At 38.4% G+C, this 18,993-nt stretch overlaps 3 protein-coding genes across 3 annotated transcripts; 2 read left to right on the top strand and 1 right to left on the bottom strand.

Moving 5' to 3' along the window:
* Window positions 1-343: 343 nt before the first annotated feature.
* LOC123875490 (protein D2-like) lies at window positions 344-3,514 on the bottom strand. Its single transcript, XM_045921338.1, has 4 exons — window positions 3,402-3,514; window positions 2,277-2,397; window positions 1,470-1,680; window positions 344-519 (listed from the first exon to the last, which is right to left on the bottom strand). The coding sequence occupies exons 1-4, from the start codon at window positions 3,459-3,461 to the stop codon at window positions 375-377; spliced, it is 537 nt and encodes a 178-aa protein (XP_045777294.1). The 5' UTR covers window positions 3,462-3,514; the 3' UTR covers window positions 344-374.
* A 3,704-nt stretch (window positions 3,515-7,218) lies between these two features.
* Window positions 7,219-9,303, top strand: LOC123875879 (protein D2-like). The gene is made up of 3 exons (XM_045921944.1): window positions 7,219-7,336; window positions 8,167-8,386; window positions 9,147-9,303. The coding sequence occupies exons 1-3, from the start codon at window positions 7,273-7,275 to the stop codon at window positions 9,301-9,303; spliced, it is 441 nt and encodes a 146-aa protein (XP_045777900.1). The 5' UTR covers window positions 7,219-7,272.
* Window positions 9,304-15,139: 5,836 nt separating this feature from the next.
* Window positions 15,140-16,296, top strand: LOC123875878 (phosphatidylethanolamine-binding protein 1-like). Its single transcript, XM_045921943.1, has 3 exons — window positions 15,140-15,256; window positions 15,618-15,828; window positions 16,182-16,296. The coding sequence occupies exons 2-3, from the start codon at window positions 15,641-15,643 to the stop codon at window positions 16,294-16,296; spliced, it is 303 nt and encodes a 100-aa protein (XP_045777899.1). The 5' UTR covers window positions 15,140-15,256; window positions 15,618-15,640.
* Window positions 16,297-18,993: the final 2,697 nt, after the last annotated feature.

Raw genomic sequence — 18,993 nt, 5'->3', positions numbered from 1 at the left:
GCATTCTAAAACTGTAATGGTATAAAATGCACAGTTGAAAATTAAATTGAGCCAATTAAAACAATTATTATGATCATCGCAAAAATTTTTCAACCGCTGCACGCTGATGTCGGTCACGCGTATTGCAACGCTACCGACTCTGGCAGTGTCGCGGCTGGGCGGGTGTGCGCCCGCGTCCCTACCCCAGATTGCCATCTCAACCTGTCGTGTACTAAAAACTTCAGTTCAAAACATTGAGAATCAAACATCGTTTGTATGGGCCAGGCTTTCAGAAGGTCCTTGAAAGGTTACCCTAAAAAGATGAAGGCAGAACACAAACAAAATCCTTATAATTGTCTTAATTTACTGGTTTTAAACTTTTTCGTTACAATCATTTACAACATACATTGTTTATAAGTATATTGCTCATTGTCACACTCTATGGTTTGCGACATGAAGAAGTTGGCGGCCACAGCATCTCCGAGTCCATACCTCGATGCGAAGTCGTTCATGCTGAAATTGGTGAGGTTCTTGTGCCTGCTGTAAAAAAAAACCACTACCCTTATTATAAATTCGAAGCTGTATTTGTCTGTTGGTTTGTCTTTTAATTACTTCGCAACGGGGCAACGGATCGACGTGGTTTTAAACCTGGGGAGTGTCATGGGCTACTTTTCAAATTCAAATTCAAAATATTTTTATTCAATTAGACTTTTACAAGTTCATTTGAATCGTCAAAAGCATCTACCACTGGTTCGGAATGCCTTTCCTACTAAGAAGAAGCAGCAAGAAACTCGGCGGTTGCTCTTTTCAAAGATTTCATCTAAAAGGGTTTCTTTGTAGAGGAAAGCACTGGTAGGTATGCAAGCTATCTGTGCTAAAAGCCAGTCCTGGTTAAAATGTTTCGAGTAAGTCAAAGTCAAAGTCATTTATTCAAATTGGGTACTATGGAACACTTTCCGATTGTCGAACAATGATATTTAATTACGTTAACTAAGGAAACGAAGAGTCTTACTTTTGCATTTCTAAATTTGTAATGTGGATTTTCTTAGTTTGTTTGTAAAGGAGATTATATCTCTGTAATAAAAGCCAGCCCTACTAAGTCTTGCTTAAAATGCTTGGAACAAACGAAGATGAGTCTTCTTAGTTTATATGTAGAGAAGAACATTGGAATGCATATTATACTAGCTGACGCCCGCGACTTCGTCCGCGTGGATTTAGGTTTTTCGAAATCCTGTGAGAACCCTTTGGTGTTCCGGGAAAAAGTAGCCTATGTGCTAATCCAGGATATTATCTATCTCCATTCCGAATTTCAGCCCAAACTTTCGTGGTTTTTGCGTGAAGGAGTAACAAACATACACACACACACATACACACAAACTTTCGCCTTTATAATATTAGTGTGATAGTGTGAAGTGTGATTCTGTGCTAAAAGCCAACCCTACTTAAAGCCCTGTTTAAAATGTTTAGAACATGTGAACTAAGAGACTTACTTTTGCATTTCTGGTGTAGTAACATCGATTTTCTTAGTTTGCTTGTAGAGGACGATCACATATCTATGGAATCCGGACCCCGGATATGGTGCGAGCGGGTAGTAGCAAGTCAGATAGTCGGCGTTAGCAAGGTTGTTGCCTTGGATGTTGACTATTAAGGCGTGGACGAATTGAGCATCGATAGGTGCGCCTGCGCAAGGCATGTCAACATCTGAAACAATATTTTTTAGCTGTAGATACCTACAGTGTTTTTTTTTTTAACTGGGACAGTATGGGCAAATCCAAAACCATAGGAGATACAGGGGAATTGCTTAGAAAACATTAGATCTTTTTTTGTGAAAACAATTTGGGTATAGGTAGTCAAGTATCATGCTGCATGCTACAAATGGAAGCAATAACTTTACGGCGTTAAGTTACATGCTTCCGACGATTCTCCCTACATTCTTATAATTTTTATGATAGTATTTTTTTAACTACACTTCAAGGAAATTCCTAAGTAATTTTAAATACGTATCAAAAATTGTAAACCTGACAAAATTCGAATTTATATTATTAAGATTATTTAGAAGAAGATTTTCCCTACATTTTAAATTATTGTAGCATGCTGTCCTGTGGCATGCCTCAATGTTAAGGGTGCTCACCAAGCGGAGCTTGGGAAGCATTGCTTTGCCCAGCATTGCGGTTAGTTTTGGACGTACAGCCGAACTGCTTCTACCAAGTACCAAGATAATATGCACTTTTCCATAGTAGCTGTATTTTCGCACAAAACAATACCCCTCGAGGCTGCCGGGCATATGTCTTACTCACCGACCATCATTAAAGTATACAATTCACCCGGTTCCGCGGGATAGTGTATGTATGGCGGGATAGAAGCAGAGTAGGCTGGTATCTTGTTACCTAAGTCCACTTCTTCCGAAGAAAATCTTACCTGAAAAACGCAATACATTAGGCTAAACTCCTGCCAGAAATTCGCAGCGAAGCAATGCGTTTTTCTACACTTCAGTATGGAGATGTCAAACACTTTTGTTTACTTTTACATTAAATGTAAACAAAAAATGTATTTAAATAAAAATTGACACGTGTAAATTTAAAATTTATAACACCCCCGACAAGTGAAGGTTACAGTAACTAGAAAAGAGCTGATAACTTTCAAACGGCTGAACCGATTTTCTTGGATTATAACTAAGAACACTCTCGATCAAGCCACCTTTCAAACAAAAAAAAAAACTGAATTAAAATCGGTTCATTAGTTTAGGAGCTACGATGCCACAGACAGATACACAGATAGACTCGTCAAACTTATAACACCCCTCTTTTTGGATCGGGGGTTAAAAAGCAACTATTAAGTATAATAATAGTCAAGGGCGTACCTAAGCCTTTTAAGAAGGCGCAAGCCAGTTCTTTCTTTATAAAAACGTAGGAGGCTGGTTACTAATTATTTGATATTATACGCTCAAAATTAAATATTTCATCGATTTGTATCGTCATTATCTAGGTTTATTGATACATAAAACATTGAAAAAATGTTGATTTTAATGTAACGAGCCTCAAAAGATTCCTATTTTAACACATAATTTATGACAACTTTGAACGTAAATAAATAAGATTAGGAGTATGAAAATTTTAAAACAGTTTACTTATATTTTACTTCATCAGAGTTTATTTATTCATTAGTAGAAATAATTTTACTTTGCAAACATACATTGAGTAGTTTTTTCTCAAAAACACTTTTCCCAAACGACTGTTCAACCCCTTTTCGCTCGCTTCATTTCGGCGAAAATTATCGTGCCTCTCACCTTTCTCATAGATTGTTAGGCGAAATAGCAAACAGGTTGCCCACGTGCGCCGGCAACTTCAATTAAGCGTAGTGCGTGCCCTTAATTCAATCTCGTTACAAAAAGAAAGACAGGTGATAAATCGATAATAACTCACAGAAAGTTTGTTAGCTGGGGCATTTTTCAAGACATACGGCGTCAAAAAGAAACTATTCATTTGTTTCGCTATTCTAGAGTTCTTTTCAGTTGCAGTACAAATTGCAATGAGTAGAAGAACAATTGATCCTGACAACTGCATTGTGATTGAGCTTGGCCTCCTACAATCTGAAAAAGAGCTATTTTTTTATAGATTTGCCTCTCGAAGGTAACCTTTTTGGTGCTATTCAGGATAATGGTTTTTGGCACATTCGTTACAATCACGAACTGTACGAACTTTTAAGTAACCGAATATTGTGAAAACCATTAAACTGTTAAAAATGCGATGGGCAGGACATGTGCAATGCATGGACGACACACGAGTCTCGAAAAAGTTGTTGGACAGCAAACCAGAGACAATGACCATGGAAGACCTAGAGGTTGAAAGGTTGATGGAGTGGAGAAGGACATGAGGGTTCAGAGGTTCGGAGCTGGAAGGAAGCTGCATCTGACCAGCCCCGATGGTGGAGTTTGCTTGACCAAGCTACAGCCAACCTGGTTCCTCCTTCACCTTTCTACCATTGTACTGCCAGGCATCGTCAAGGTTTACATCCGCACGTAGTCGAAATTCCTCGAACACATACGAAGCGATTTGCTTCCTCGTTTCTAATCCGAACCGCTAGGATATGGAAAGCCCTTCCGGCATCAGTTTTCCCTCCCACTTTTAATATGGGTATCTTCAAGTCAAGAGTGAATAGGCAACTTCTAGGCAAGCGCGCTCCATCTTAGGCTGCATCATCACTTGCTAGTAGTGCTGATTGCAGCCAAGCTCTAGTCTATATAATTAAAAAAAACGAAGGCTCATCCTGATCTGTACTAATTTAATGATGATAAGTAAAGTACCGTTATAGAACTGCAGGGACGCGTCTTACGTAAAATGATCCAATAAGTATATAATGAAACGGGACTGACTAGGAGTGTCATGATTCTCATGATCAACCATTCGCTGGTTCATTACTGACGGGTCTCCTCTCAAAATGAGAATGGTTAAGTGATGTCTACCACGCTGACTAAGTATTGGCAGACTTTACACACCCGAATATTCTGGAGAACTCTCAGGCATGCAGGTTTCCTAACGCCATTTCCCCCTTGCCGGTAAAGTAAGTGATATTTAATTGCTTAAAACGCACATAACTCCGGATAGTTAGAGGTGCGTGCCCAGAATTGAACCTTTGACATTCTTAATAGGAGGTGGACGTCTTAACCACTTAGCCATCACGACTTCATTAAATTATTTACTCGTTCTTTTATAACAAGAGTTAAATTTAAACTAATAAATAGTAAATTATTAATGTGAAAATTAACTTACGCAATATGGAGAGAATTTTTCAGCACACTGCACCAGTTACTTTGCTTAGCGTAACTCAAAAAGTAAAAATATCAACCAATATATATTTATTTTTAACCCACATATTATATAATCAGGTAGTTTATTTTCGTAACAATTGAATTAAGGTAATTAAGGTACGTTGTGATAAATAAGAAGGTTAATTTTATCGTTAATTTCGTTTAACCTAAATTAACCAACAACTTTCAGTTTTAACGAGATCATGGAAATTCTAAAAATAGTTCCAAATTTGAAATCTTCAAAGTTGCTCAGGATTCAGAGTTTAAAAAGACTGGTTTGTTTTGCGAATTATCTAATTACATATCCATACAATACAGGGTTTAATTAAAACGCTAGCGGAAACTTAAAGACCTTTTTAACCGACTTCCAAAAAAGGAGGAGGTTCTCAATTCGTCGGAATCTTTTTTTATTTTATATATAACTAGCTGATACCCGCGACTTCGTTCGCGTGGATGTAGGTTTTTTAAAATTCCCGTGGGAACTCTTTGATTTTCCGGGATAAAAAGTAGCCTATGTGCTAATCCAGGATAATATCTATCTCCATTCCGAATTTCAGCCATATCCGACCAGTAGTTTTTGCGTGAAGGAGTAACAAACATACACACACACACACACACACACACACATACAAACTTTCGCCTTTATAATATTAGTGTGATTACCAATAACTATAAATATATAAATATAAATAAATAAATAAATATAAATAAATAAATAACCATTTGTCTCATACTTGTAGTTTAAATGATTTAGCATTTTACGAACCCGCAGTGTAGCGTGTAAAACTCGGAGCCAATGCCCGCCTACAACGCTGCGTTGACCTCACGGAATCTATCTTCGCAACGTTCGTTAACCTCTAGCGTCAGTTAGAGGCGAATAAAGGTACGTTTAGTATGTTGTTTAATTCACTTGTTGACTTAATTCACTGCAGTTAGGTAAATTAAGTATACTGATTAGTAGATTTGAATACCCATTAGTATCACACTTCACACTTAATATTATAAAGGCGAAAGTTTGTATGTGTGTGTGTGTGTGTGTGTGTGTATGTTTGTTACTCCTTCACGCAAAAACTACTGGACGCATTTGGCTGAAATTTGGAATGGAGATAGATAATATTCTGGATTAGCACATAGGCTACGTTTTATTCCGGAAAACCAAAGAGTTCCCACGGGATTTCGAAAAACCTAAATCCACGCGGACGAAGTCGCGGGCATCAGCTAGTTAAAGAATATTTAACTGCGAGTTCTAAAAATAAAACAGCCCAAATATAATTTTGTTGGCAACTATTGTTACTATTGATAATGGGAAAATATTACTAAGAAGTTTTTATAGTTATGTCTTTGTGCTAAATTTTTAATTGCTTATTTGATACTGAGACAACTCATTTAATGTGTTTAAATTATCAACGAAAATGCATTTAACATTGATCTACTTAGGCTCAGTATAAAAGTAACTTGTGAGTAAATTGATGTTTATATAGGTTTAGAAAATCGTAGACTGGCAGTAACAGGCGGAGTTAAAAATTATCTAGTATTTTAAACGATTGCACGTCAAAATGAGATTAGTATTTTTTTGCATGGCCATCATACCACTGACTTCAGCTGCGTCTGGAGGCAAAAATCCTAAGGTCGCTAAGGCGTTTAATACTTTGGGATTAACTCCTCCGATAATTCCTGTAGCTCCTAACGAGATGTTAAATGTAAGTACAATCATACTAATATTATAAAAGCGAATATTAATCAATCAAATTCGATGAATTTAGTCTATATGTTGTAGGAATTACAGTGGACCCCCGGTAATCCTGTCCCTGACTAATCCGGCACCCCCCGTAATCCGACATGCTATAATTATTGAATTTACTGAAGACATACAAAGTGAAGTATGATTTGTACTTCAGAGTAGGTATCTATAATATAATATACCTACGTAGAATCCTATTATTGGATCTGTAATTTGTCGGATTACGAGGTACTCTTTTGTAAAAAAATCCGGAATATAGGGGGTCTTAGGCAGTACTCTATAATCCGACATATTCGATAGTTCGACAATGTCCTGCAAAACGTTTGTCGGATTCCCGGGGGTCCACTGTAATACTTTGTCTGTGGTTTGCCAGCTGCTGGGTTGATTTTTTTATTTAGCTTTTTTACTCTTTATTTAGGTACTAGCTGATACCCGCGACTTCGTTCGCGTGGATGTAGGTTTTTTGGAATTCCCTCGGGAACTCTTTGATTTTCCGGGATAAAAAGTAGCCTATGTGCTAATCCAGGGTATAATCTATCTCCATTCTAAATTTCAGCCCAATCCGTCCAGTAGTTTTTGCGTGAAGGAGTAACAAACATACATACACACACACACACACACACATATAAACTTTCCCCTTTATAATATTAGTGTGAAGTATATATTTTACTGTTCTATTGTTTCACAGATGTATTACCCAACCGCAGAAGTATGTTTGGGAGAAGTGATCCCACAAACTCGAACAATGGTCGCACCCAGAATAGACTATGATTTTAAACCGGGTACTTACTACGCTCTTATCCTGATAGGTAAGTATTACATAAACGTTTAACCTTTGTAGAAAAAAAAAAATATATTTAATGTAACTATAATTATTGGGATTAATTATATGATTTCGAATAGGGTCTTGGACTGTAGTATTAAGAGGGGTCTCTCCGTCACTCACTCCATACAAACGTAGTTCCAATTTCATTTGAATATTGAGCAACCAAAGTTCATGAAATTTTGCAGACATATTCTAAAAACTAATATCTATGCCTGTGGTTTTCCAGATTTCTGTTAAAATATTCGGTTTCAAAGTTACGCGGTCTTAAAAATTCACATACAAATCTTTGAGCCCCTGTAATTTTAAAACTACATATTTTTTGAAAAATCTAAAACACCACTGGCACAGATATTAGTAGAATATGGCTGCAAAATTTCATGGACTTTGGTTGCTTAATATTCAAATGAAATTGGAACTACGATTGTATGGAGTAAGTGACGGAGAGAGCCCTGTTAAGGCAGAGGTGGCCTGCCCACTGCTACTTCAGCTGGCTAATCCGTTGAGCTAAGTCAGACACTCTGGTTCTCCTACGAGTTCCTCGTTACGAATTTTGTCCCTCAGAGAGATCCCCAACATAACCCGCTCCAGTCAGTGTCCACGTTTTTTTTAAAGAATATTAACCATGACATGACTTACAAAGGGGCGTACCCTTTCCCCTCCAATTAAGCGTAAAGCTTGTGCCAGGAGTGGGTACGACAATGTTGCAACGGGTGGTGTTTGAACCGCCGACCTTTCGGAATTCAGTCCGCTCCTCAACCGTTGAACTATCGAGTCTCAGGTTTAGGTAGATAGTGTAGATGGTCTTAATTCCAGATCCCGATGTACCATCATCGCACGCCCCCACGCTTCGCAGCTACCTGGTTTGGTTTCTAGCGAACATTTGCGTCGACGAAGAATCTGGGCAGCAAGTGTACGAGACTGTCGCGTGCTACGTCCCGCCTACGCCGTACCCAGGCTCAGGGTTGCATCGGTACACTGCAATGCTTTACAAGCAAGCCTCAGTGATTGATCTTAAACTATTGGCGTCTAGACGGTAAGTCTAACAAGTGTACATTAAAAATTTATAACACCCCCGACAAGTGAAGGTTACAGTAACTAGAAAAGGGCTGATAACTTTCAAACAGCTGCACCGGTTTTCTTGGATTATGGCTAAGAACACTCTTGATCAAGCCAACTTTCAAACAAAAGAAAACTATATTAAAATCGGTTCACTAGTTTAGGTGCTACGATACCACAGACAGATACACAGATACACACGTCAGACTTATAACACCCCTCTTTTTGGGTCGGGGGTTAAAAATATAGTTCACCTTTAAAATAAGGACTTAAATCGCACTTTTGACATGACATTTGACACAAAGTTAAAATGCTGTGTAAGAAGTCATTTTTAGGGTTCCGTACATCAAAAGGAAAAACGGAACCATTATAGGATCACTTTGTTGTCTGTTTGTATGTTTACGCATTAACAGTCGAAGTGATGCGTTGTGCAGGCCAAATGTCCCGCGTTTACACGCACTCGACTCTTTCACTGTTCCGTACCGGGTACCAACATCCCTATTACTAAGCCTCCACTGTCCGTCAATCCGTCCGTTTGACTGTCTGTCAGCAGGCTATATCTTATAAACAGTAATAGGTAGGGAGTAGAAATTGTCACATAGTGTGTTTCTATTGCCGCTATAACAACAAATATCTGTTAAACATTTAAAAATTTCAAATTATTCGAATTTGAAAAAAATGAGACCCTTCGTGTATAGGTCCAACTCACTGTTGACTGGTTTTTTCTTTTTTTTCAGTTTGGGCGTAAAACGCTACAAGTTTGACGTGATCTCCTTCGCCAAGCAACTCGGCCTGGGTGACCCGGTAGCTGGCAACATCTTCCGATCCAAGATCCCAGCGGTCTACAACGAATATTATTGTATAAACTCCACAACATGTCAGATAATTTTTTGAAACTAAAAAATAAAAAAATAAAAATAAAAAACCGAAAACTTGGTTATTTCAATTTTTCGCCTAACTTTTGAGGGTATGTGAAAAAATTAGAAATACAAAAGTTTTAGGTCTTTTTATTAACTACATTTTTGCGATATAACTTTTTTCCATAGGACTTGTAGTTTTGTCGGAAATCGAGATAAACCATTTTTTGCCTTTAAACTCACCCCCTCCCTTTTCCCGAACTCGGATCGCCCGTAATTAATTTTTTCTTTCATTTTTATCATATACCCCTCCTTTTCTAATGGGTTTCACCCTACTATTATTATTTTTTTAACTCTTTACTATTTTTGAAGGCTTCGGCACTGGTCTATAATGGGATAGATGCATTAAAAATTAATATGACTTTAAAGTTAAGCAGTTTTATTTTAACAAAATATTGTTCTAACCGAGAGAACCAGAAGGCCAGAAAGGAAATATTAGTCATGATTTATATTCTTTTAAAAAACATAAAATAATTAATTGAACCTCCACTCTCTTCCTGTGAACATGACCTGAAGCATCACACCTAATATTAGGTTTAAAGAGTTTATTTCTCATAAAGAACAAAAGTTCACTTACATGATAACAATTCTGAATATAAATATAGAAGAAAACATAACTTTATACAAAGTTTTATCCAATTGAAGAGTAACAACTAGAAAATAATGAAATAACAATGGAATGTGAAAACTTCAGTTGCTTGACGTCAATGCCATATAATTTAGCATCAATTTGGTTATTAATTAGATTAATGGGAAAATAACATTAATTACTTAACTATCCTGTTTGCTGAGTTTACGATAACTTCAAAAACACGTGCCTACTACCTACCTATCAGACTATCAATAAAATGGGGCGCCAGCCAGGTAACCTCCCAGTGTGCCTGGATGCTGCTGGTCCCTTTTGGATGCGTCCGAGGGGAAGAGCAGTGTTCGGGCCGGTGCGCCCTGGTAACATGGCTAATAATTTCTCTTCGGCGATATTGTTGGCTATGGCTAATGACCTGGCAGGGGGGGAGGTTTCTCCGCGTGTCCCTCTGACTAGCAGAGGGCACAGTGGATGAAGCGGAGGATGGGACGCGGGCGACGTGCGCGTCCCAAGGTCGGGGGACGCACTTCGTTGGTGCGTCCCGGAGGTGCGTCGATGGGGACCGAGTAGGTCCCCGGTGGAGGGTCTGCCTTAGCAGACGTCGCTGGCTGGGTCGCGGTTGTTTGCTTCGGCCGTTCCCGTGACCCAGTCGCCAGGCGACGCGCAGTAGCGCCGCTGGGGTTTAGTGGGTATTCCGGTCGCCTCTCGGCCGGCGAGTCCCACATACCCTCCCTCCGGGGGGGATGCGTAAATGCATTCCCCAGCGTCAACAAAAAAAAAAAAAAAAAAAAAAAAAAAAAAAAAAAAAAAAAAAAAAAAAAAAAGACTATCAATAAAATGTCTTAATGGAAATTCAATTGGTAGGTAGATTGAAGAAATCACACACAATTTTGCTTTAAATTTTTCCTCAATCATTTTGATCTCTTTCTTCATTGCTTGTGGTTCATGAACTTTGTACTTAAGGGGCATGAGACGGGCCTGCCCGCGAAATTCAAATTTAATTTGGTTTTTCGCATTTTTTAAACTAATACGACAACGTAGGCTTATGGCAGTTTCAATTGCGACAATGGCAGTATCACCCTCACAGGTTTATATAAAAATCTTTACTTGAAAGGGTCCAGTTTCAGAAATTAGCTCTAGCATCGACTAATGTGTCAGAATTAGTCGATACTACAGCTAATTTCATTTTTTTGCATAGCACAATTTCATAAGCCTACGTTGTCGTATTAGTTTAAAAAATGCGAGAAACCAAATTAAATTTGAATTTCGCGGGCAGGCCCGTCGCTTCCACCTTAGAGCTGGGACACACCAAACGCGTATGCAGCACGTACACGTGACCACGCGCGTAGTGACGCGCGTGAATCCATAGACATGACAGCACGCATTACGTCTACGCGAACGTTCACGTCACGCAAGCGGTATGCCATATCTCATACAGTTCCATACATTACAACGTCATGGTACGCGCTACGTCTACGCTTACGTGCTGCATACGCGTTTGGTGTGTCCCGGCCTTTAATGTCAGGAGTTTTCTTAGGATGTTAAAAAAGATAGGTATAGGTACTTAGATAATTTAGTCAATAGCCATCAATAAGGGCTTACCGCCGTAGTTTGAGCTCATGAGTCTACTCTATGGTTTGAGTCACATCACTACATGTTTGGGTGTTTACCGCCTACTACTTATGTAACAACTAGCTGTGCCCGCGACTTCGTTCGCGTGGAATAGTGACTTTTCGGGCAGCATATTTTGAATTACATATACCGTCGTTTGGTCTAATAGCCACGGACGCTCAGGCGCGAGGCGTGTAGTACGTACTCTGTACGTTAAAAATGTTCGCCGTGATTCTTTAAATTGACATAACTTTTTTATTTATGAACCGATTGACATGAAATAAACACTAAATGTTAAGTGAAGCTTACCACAATATATTAGTGAAAACCGTATCTAAATCGAATAAGCCTTTTCTGATATTAGTGTGCACAAACACACAGACAAACAGACAAAAAAAAATTATTTACATTGCAATCACCTTTTATTGACCGACACCTTGGATAAATGATTACCGACGCTCTAAATATTAGCCGAATGCATTGCTGCAATAAGAATACCATAAATTAAGCCAATCACAACAATTATTGCGATTGTATTAATGATTGATGCAAGCAGGCAGCTTTATGAAACGTAAACACTGTCCAATTTTTTAATATAGACTAGAGCTCGGTTAAAATCAGACGTGCTGGCAAGTGAAAATGCAGCCTAAGATGGAGCGCGCTTGCCTAGAAACTCTTGATTTTTTAACCCCCGACCCAAAAAGAGGGGTGTTATAAGTTTGACGTGTGTATCTGTGTATCTGTATGTGGCATCGTAGCTTCTAAATTAATGAACCGATTTTAATTTAGTTTTTTTTTGTGTTTGAAAGGTGGCTTGATCGTAAGTGTTCTTAGCTATAATCCAAGCAAATCGGTTCAGCCGTTTGAAAGTTATCAGCTCTTTTCTGGTTACTGTAACCTTCACTAGTCGGGGGTGTTATAAATTTTTAATTTACACTTGTTATTACACTTATTACCTATGACAAAGGTAGAGTTTAATGTATGAGTGTAATGAATGTGTTTAGGATGTCAAAAGTTACACAAAAGTTTAGACAGGTCGACATGGCAATCTTTGTGGCTCCGCACCCACTCAGCCCCCGCGCTAACCCGATCGCCATGTCGACCTGTCGCGTACAAAGACAGCTCATATTAACCTAGTCTATTTCGCTAATAGAAAATTTAACATGCCAACACAAATTTTGCGTATCAATAAACATTTAGCAATTAAAGATTACTTCAAGTAATTTATACGGTTTCAAGCGGTATAAAATGTCAAAAATCAATTGAATTTTCACTGCCATTAATGTGTTACAAAGTTTTTATTTAAGTTCTCTTTTATACTTTACATACAGTACAGGATGTTATTTCAACTAAATCGCAAAAACTTGGCGCCTTAGGTAAGTTATTAAGTACTAGGGGATGCCCGCGGCTTCGCCCGCGTGGATTTCGATTTTTTTAGATCCCATGGGAACTCTTTGATTTTCCGGGATAAAAAGTAGCCTATGTCCTTCCCCGGAATGTATTCCAAGTCTGTACCAAATTTCATTAAAATCGGTTCAGCGGTTGGGCCGTGAAAACGTAGCAGACAGACAGACAGACAGACAGACAGACAGACAGACAGACAGACAGACACACTTTCGCATTTATAATATTAGTATGGATATACCTAAGGCATTAATCCTAAATTAAAAGATCTAGACTCCTAACATACCTACCTATTGTACTTACCTGCCAGTGTAGGTGAAGACTGGACGTTTTGTTATCAGCTTAGATAAAAGTGTAAATTAAAAATTTATAACACCTTCGACAAGTGAAGGTTACAGTAACTAGAAGAGCTGATAACTTTCAAACGGCTGAACCGATTTTCTTGGATTATAGCTAAGAACACTCTCGAGCAAGCCACCTTTCAAACAAAAAAGTCGGTTTACTGACGATAGTTGAACGTGACAACAAAGGCCGATTGTGCTTCTTTGTCGCTCGTTCCGCGCTCTCGCTTGCACTTCAAGCCTTACATGGAACGCCTCAGAGCGAGGTAAAGCCGCATGAGTCATGGTTTTTCGTGCGTGCAGCCGGCTCTATCGAATTATAAGACGTTGTCACGTCAAAAACTAAATTAAAATCGGTTCATTAGTTAGGAGCTACCATGCCACAGACAAATACACGCCGCTTTTTGGGTCGGGGATTAAAAAGAATTAATCTAAGGCGCCATCAACACGAGCGAGAGTGTCGCGGTGATAGTCTCATGTTGCGCTACACTAAGGTTAACGTGAACGACAACGCCATAATTATCGCGATAATCAACGCGTTAAAACTGAGTGGCGGTTTTAACGGTTAACGCCTACGGCGGAGCGTAGGAGTCGCAATCGCCCGTAAAGGTTACACCCACTATTTGTTTTTTTTTTTCAGTTTCCAGTACATAGAATGATTTCTTATAATAAAACTATCAGAGCTCTCACATTTTTGGCTGTAATTTTACTAACATCAAATGTAGAGTCATACATGACACGAAATAGAGCGAGTAGGAGGAATCAAGTTGCTGATGCTTTTAAAAAATCCAAGATTGTGCCTAGCATCCTTCCTGTGGCACCTAAGGGGATACTTAAGGTATGTGAATTTCATTTTATAGAACGCTAACAAAAACTTAAGATTATTAATTAACTAATATTATAAAAGCGAAAGTTTGTGTGTATGTGTGTGTGTGTGTGTATGTTTCTTACTCCTTTACGCAAAAACTACTGGAGGGATTTGGCTGAAATTTGGAATGGAGATAGATAATATCCAGGATTAGCACATAGGCTTCTTTTTATCTCGGAAAATCAAAGAGTTCCAATGGGATTTCAAAAACCTAAATCCACGCGGGCGAAGTCGCGAGCTTCATCTAGTACCTACTACCTAAACACGATTCAATGCCAATAGCCATTTGCATTATCTTGTAGTTTTAGTGATTTATTATTATTTTCCGTAATGTATAGCGTGCAAAATTCGGTTCAATGCCCCACCCACGACGCGGCATTTACGTAACGTTCGTTAACCTCTAGCGTCAGTCAGATGTTTTATTCGCAATATATTGTGAACTTTTAAAATGAACTCTTTTTTTTTAAATCGGGGTTTTTTGTGGTACCTTATCAGTAATCCTCAGAACTATCACCTGTTTTCGTTTTTGCTAGCGGTCTGGTTACACCTACGTGCAACGCTTGCCACTTATTTATATGTTGATATCACTATGTGAGAAACTTTCACGTTATTTTACTGTACTACAAAGTTTCAACTGAATCTTATGAACGATGCGTGAAATGAATACATAACTAACAAATAAACAAACACATTAATATTAAGTATATGTATGTTAGTTAGATGATTTTTAAGCCTCTAAAAATGATATTATGTTGTTTATGTAACTTAATGTAAATAAAAACTAACGTGAATATGTACCTAATTATTATGTACGGAACCCTAAAGCGCTGACGTGACGCGCAGTTCAGCTGCAGTTCAGTTCAAGTGCGTGGGCACCTTAAACGAGCGAGGCTCGACTCGCAATTGACCAGTTTTTTTTTTGTTTTTTATTAAGGACACAGCCCCATATACTTAATAATATTTAGTGTAATAAACAGTATACTGACTTTGACTTTACAGGCCAGCTATGAAAATGATGTGATCAATTTAGGAAATGAAATATATGCTGGAAATACAGTCGATCCGCCCACCATTGAATATGATGTCGAACCAGATTGTTACTACACTTATATTATAATTCGTAAGTTTTTTTTATCCCGATATCTTAAATCTCACCTAGTGGTAAGTGTTGATGCAGTCTAAAATGGAAGTGGACTACCCTGGAAGGGGTATGGCAGTTTTTATTAAGCCCATACCCCTTTGGATTTATACGGCAACGTACCGGAACGCTAAATCGCTTGGCGGCACGTCTTTGCCGGTACGGTGGTAACTAGCCACGGCTGAAGCCTCCCACCGAATCAGAACAGAGAAAATTTAGAAATTATAAAATGGCTGTCATGAAAATTTAAAAAAAAAATTAAAAAAAAATTATTTCTTATGCAAATCTTCTTGTGCAAATCTGACTTGCACTTGACCGATTTTTACTTATGGTTACTTAACAGATCCAGATTTACCGACTGCAAAAATGGCTATGTGGCAGTCCTTCCTCATGGGGTTATGGGTCAACATGGTTAACATGGACATTGAGACGGGATACGAGCTGGCTCCCTACACTCCTGCGACCCCAGTACCGGGATGCGGCCTACATCGCTTTATTTTATGTCTATACAAACAAGAGGAGTATATTGACACAACAGATCCGTCATTATACGAGTAAGTTCGATTATATAACGCATAGTTAAAGGAGGTTGTCTTGCTTGGTAGCGCCAGCTGGGCTGACGATTACATGCTGAAACTTTTATACATACTGCAGATTCCTAAACGCTCCGTTAGTGCGATTCAGTTTTGCGTGTTCTACTTGCACTTCAGCTTTAAGGTACTCGTGCTGCCATCTAGTGAGAGCATCGTAAGTGGCGTGCAGCTTCGGTTCGTATCGAGGTCTGTTGATCAATGTCTTTGTATGAGTAAGAAGCGCCCTCTTTATGCAACTGTGTCGACCGCCACAGTTAAACCTGTTACTTGAAAAGTGATCGTATATAATCGACTTAACTTTCTTTGTTTTACAGCTCCAATTTCATGCAGCTGGGGTTCTCAATAACTGGTTTTGCGAGTAACTACAGCCTTGGAGACCCTGTCGCCTGCAACTTCTACGTGTCGAAGTATCCTGAACGCGAAGACTGAAGTTAGACTGTGTCCACACCAAACGTATTGTCAACCGTCGCCTGTAAGCGAACATTACGCAGTTTACTATGCATATCAATTTCAATGTAATAAAGATATGACAAATGATACGATTTTCTGTTGATTTGTATTACCTACATCAAGACTCGGGAAATGGTTTTCGCGTTAGGGTATCCTAGTGTGGAAACCACTGTCCCACTATCTAAATGTATACAAGTGTAAATTAAAAATTTATAACACCCCCGACGATCCAAAGTATTTGAGTTTTCCAAAACATCATTTTCAAATAAATAATTATGTATTTAGGCAACGTCCATCTTGACAGCTTGACATTTGTCTATTGACATAATATTAAGAACCTAACGGTTATCTAACCTCCTTTCTACAAAAAAAACTAGAAAAGAGCTGATAACTCTTAAACGGCTGAACCAATTTTTTTAGATTATAGCTAAGAACACTCTCGATCAAGCCACCTTTCAAACAAAAAAAACTAAATTAAAATCGGTTCATTCGTTTAGGCGCTACGATGCCACAGACAGATACACAGATACACAGATACACAGATACACAGATACACAGACACACAGATACACACGTCAAACTTATAACACCCCTCTTTTTGGGTCGGGGGTTAAAAAGGAAAAGGTACTACTATCCCACTATCTAAATGTATAAAAGGAAAAGGTACTACTATCCCACTATCTAAATGTATAAAAGAAAAACTGACTGACTGCCTGATCAACGCGCGCACAGCTCAATACATATAATATGGATATACAATAGGTAAATTCATTGCTACCTGCCAAATTTCATGACGCTTTGGTCGCCTAGTGGTTAGGATATCCGCCTCCTAATCGGAGGTCGGGGGTTCGATCCCGGGCACGCATCTCTAGCTTTTCGGAGTTTATGTGCGTTTTAAGTAAGTAATTAAATATCACTTGCTTTAAAAACATCGTAAGGAAACCTTCATGCCTGAGAGTTCTGCATAATGTTCTCAAAGGTGTGTGAAATCTGCCAATCCGCACTTGGCCAGCGCGTGGTAGACTATGGTCGAAACCCTGAGAGGGCGCCCGTGCTCTGTAGTGAGGCGGCGATGGGTTGATCATGAAATTTCATGATTCTAGATACCTTTGACGGGTCTTGACAGACACGACAGACAGACAAAAAAACCCTTTTTTCTCTGGAGATACGGAACCCTAATAAATCTATACCTACTAAGATTATAAAGAAGTAAAGTTTGTAAGTTTGTTTGTGAGTGAGTGAGTGAGTAATCTCTGGAACTATTAATAATAGAAAGTTACCTAAACTATTACCTACTGAGTGACAGGCTATATTTAATTTCAAAGGAGATCCCTGTAAAAATTGTAATTAGTTAAACATGCAAAGCCGGGGCGAGTTGCTAGTCAGTAAATAACTAAAGAGTTACATAGCTATCTTATAATTGTGTTCTTTGAATGGTACCTATTATAGTGGAATTATTCAGTAATTAGTCTGCAGATAAAAGTTCAATGGTATTCTACTTAGTTGTTTAGTTATTTCTAATTACTTTGTTGATCCATATAATTTTGGCCTGTTAACATTATTATAAAATGCGAAAGTGTCTTTCTGTCTTTTGTTACCTTTCCTCAGCTCAGATAAATAGATAAATAAAATAATGTTTATTCAATCTAACTTTTCAAACAGTTAAAATCACTTTCAAAATTCAAACCAAGTGTTTGTAGCGAATGTTAGTATAGGTTCATTCGATTTTGAATGTGATGAATAAAAGATCTCTTTAAAAAAAACCGGCCAAGTGCGAGTCAGACTCGCGCACTGAGGGTTCATGCTTTGGAAAGCAGATAAATTGAGGAAAGCTTGTCGGCTCTTCTCCTGAATCTATCAGCTCTATTGAAAACACAAAATGCTACAATATGTCATCTCCGGAACTAATGATCCGATTCTAAAAATTCTTTCACTGATAACATTGTGCTGATAGCTATAGTCTGCGACAGGTTGAGATGGCAACCGGAATATGAGGCGGGGTGACGTACCACACACCCACACGTCACCTACACTTGCTCGCATTGGATTAGCGCGGGCCTATGCGGGTCTGTGTGTGTGTGTGTGTGTGTGTGTGTGTGTCTGATTGCCATTTCAACCTGTCGCGTTTTATAGCTACATTATCCCAGAGTGCGCATATCAGACGGACGAAGTTGCGGGAACTACTAGTGTAATTATAATAATTTTATTAATTTAGCAAGCTCTTATCATAGCTAATGATAAGAGCTTGCTAAATTAATAAATTTGGCTGATATTCAAAATTTACATGAACTCATTTTCAACCATTTGCAATAAATAACAATAAAATTTTGCGATTGCAATTGGTATAAAATGTTTGAATTCAATCGAATTTGATTAACAAAGAAAATTTTCTGGTAAGTGTAAGAGCAATATTATTTATTATTATCATACTCTACAATATACATACATAATATTATTATATCTTCGTGTTACTTTTTACCCGGCTGCGGCAAAGCCAAAAGGAAGGATTATGATTTTAACAGTCTATGTATGTATGTATGTATGTGGATGTGTATGTTTGTATCCAGATTCCGTGTGTTCCACCGTAGCGCCTAAACTACGGGGCCGATTTTGATGAATGAGGTGTCAATCGATTCGTCGTAAAGGTCCGGGTGACATAGGCTTCATTTTATACGA

This window comes from Maniola jurtina, chromosome 20 (genome assembly GCF_905333055.1).
Source record: "Maniola jurtina chromosome 20, ilManJurt1.1, whole genome shotgun sequence".
NCBI lineage: Eukaryota > Metazoa > Arthropoda > Insecta > Lepidoptera > Nymphalidae > Maniola > Maniola jurtina.
Note: the sequence above shows the minus strand (reverse complement) of the source record. Positions and strands in the feature narration are given on the sequence as shown.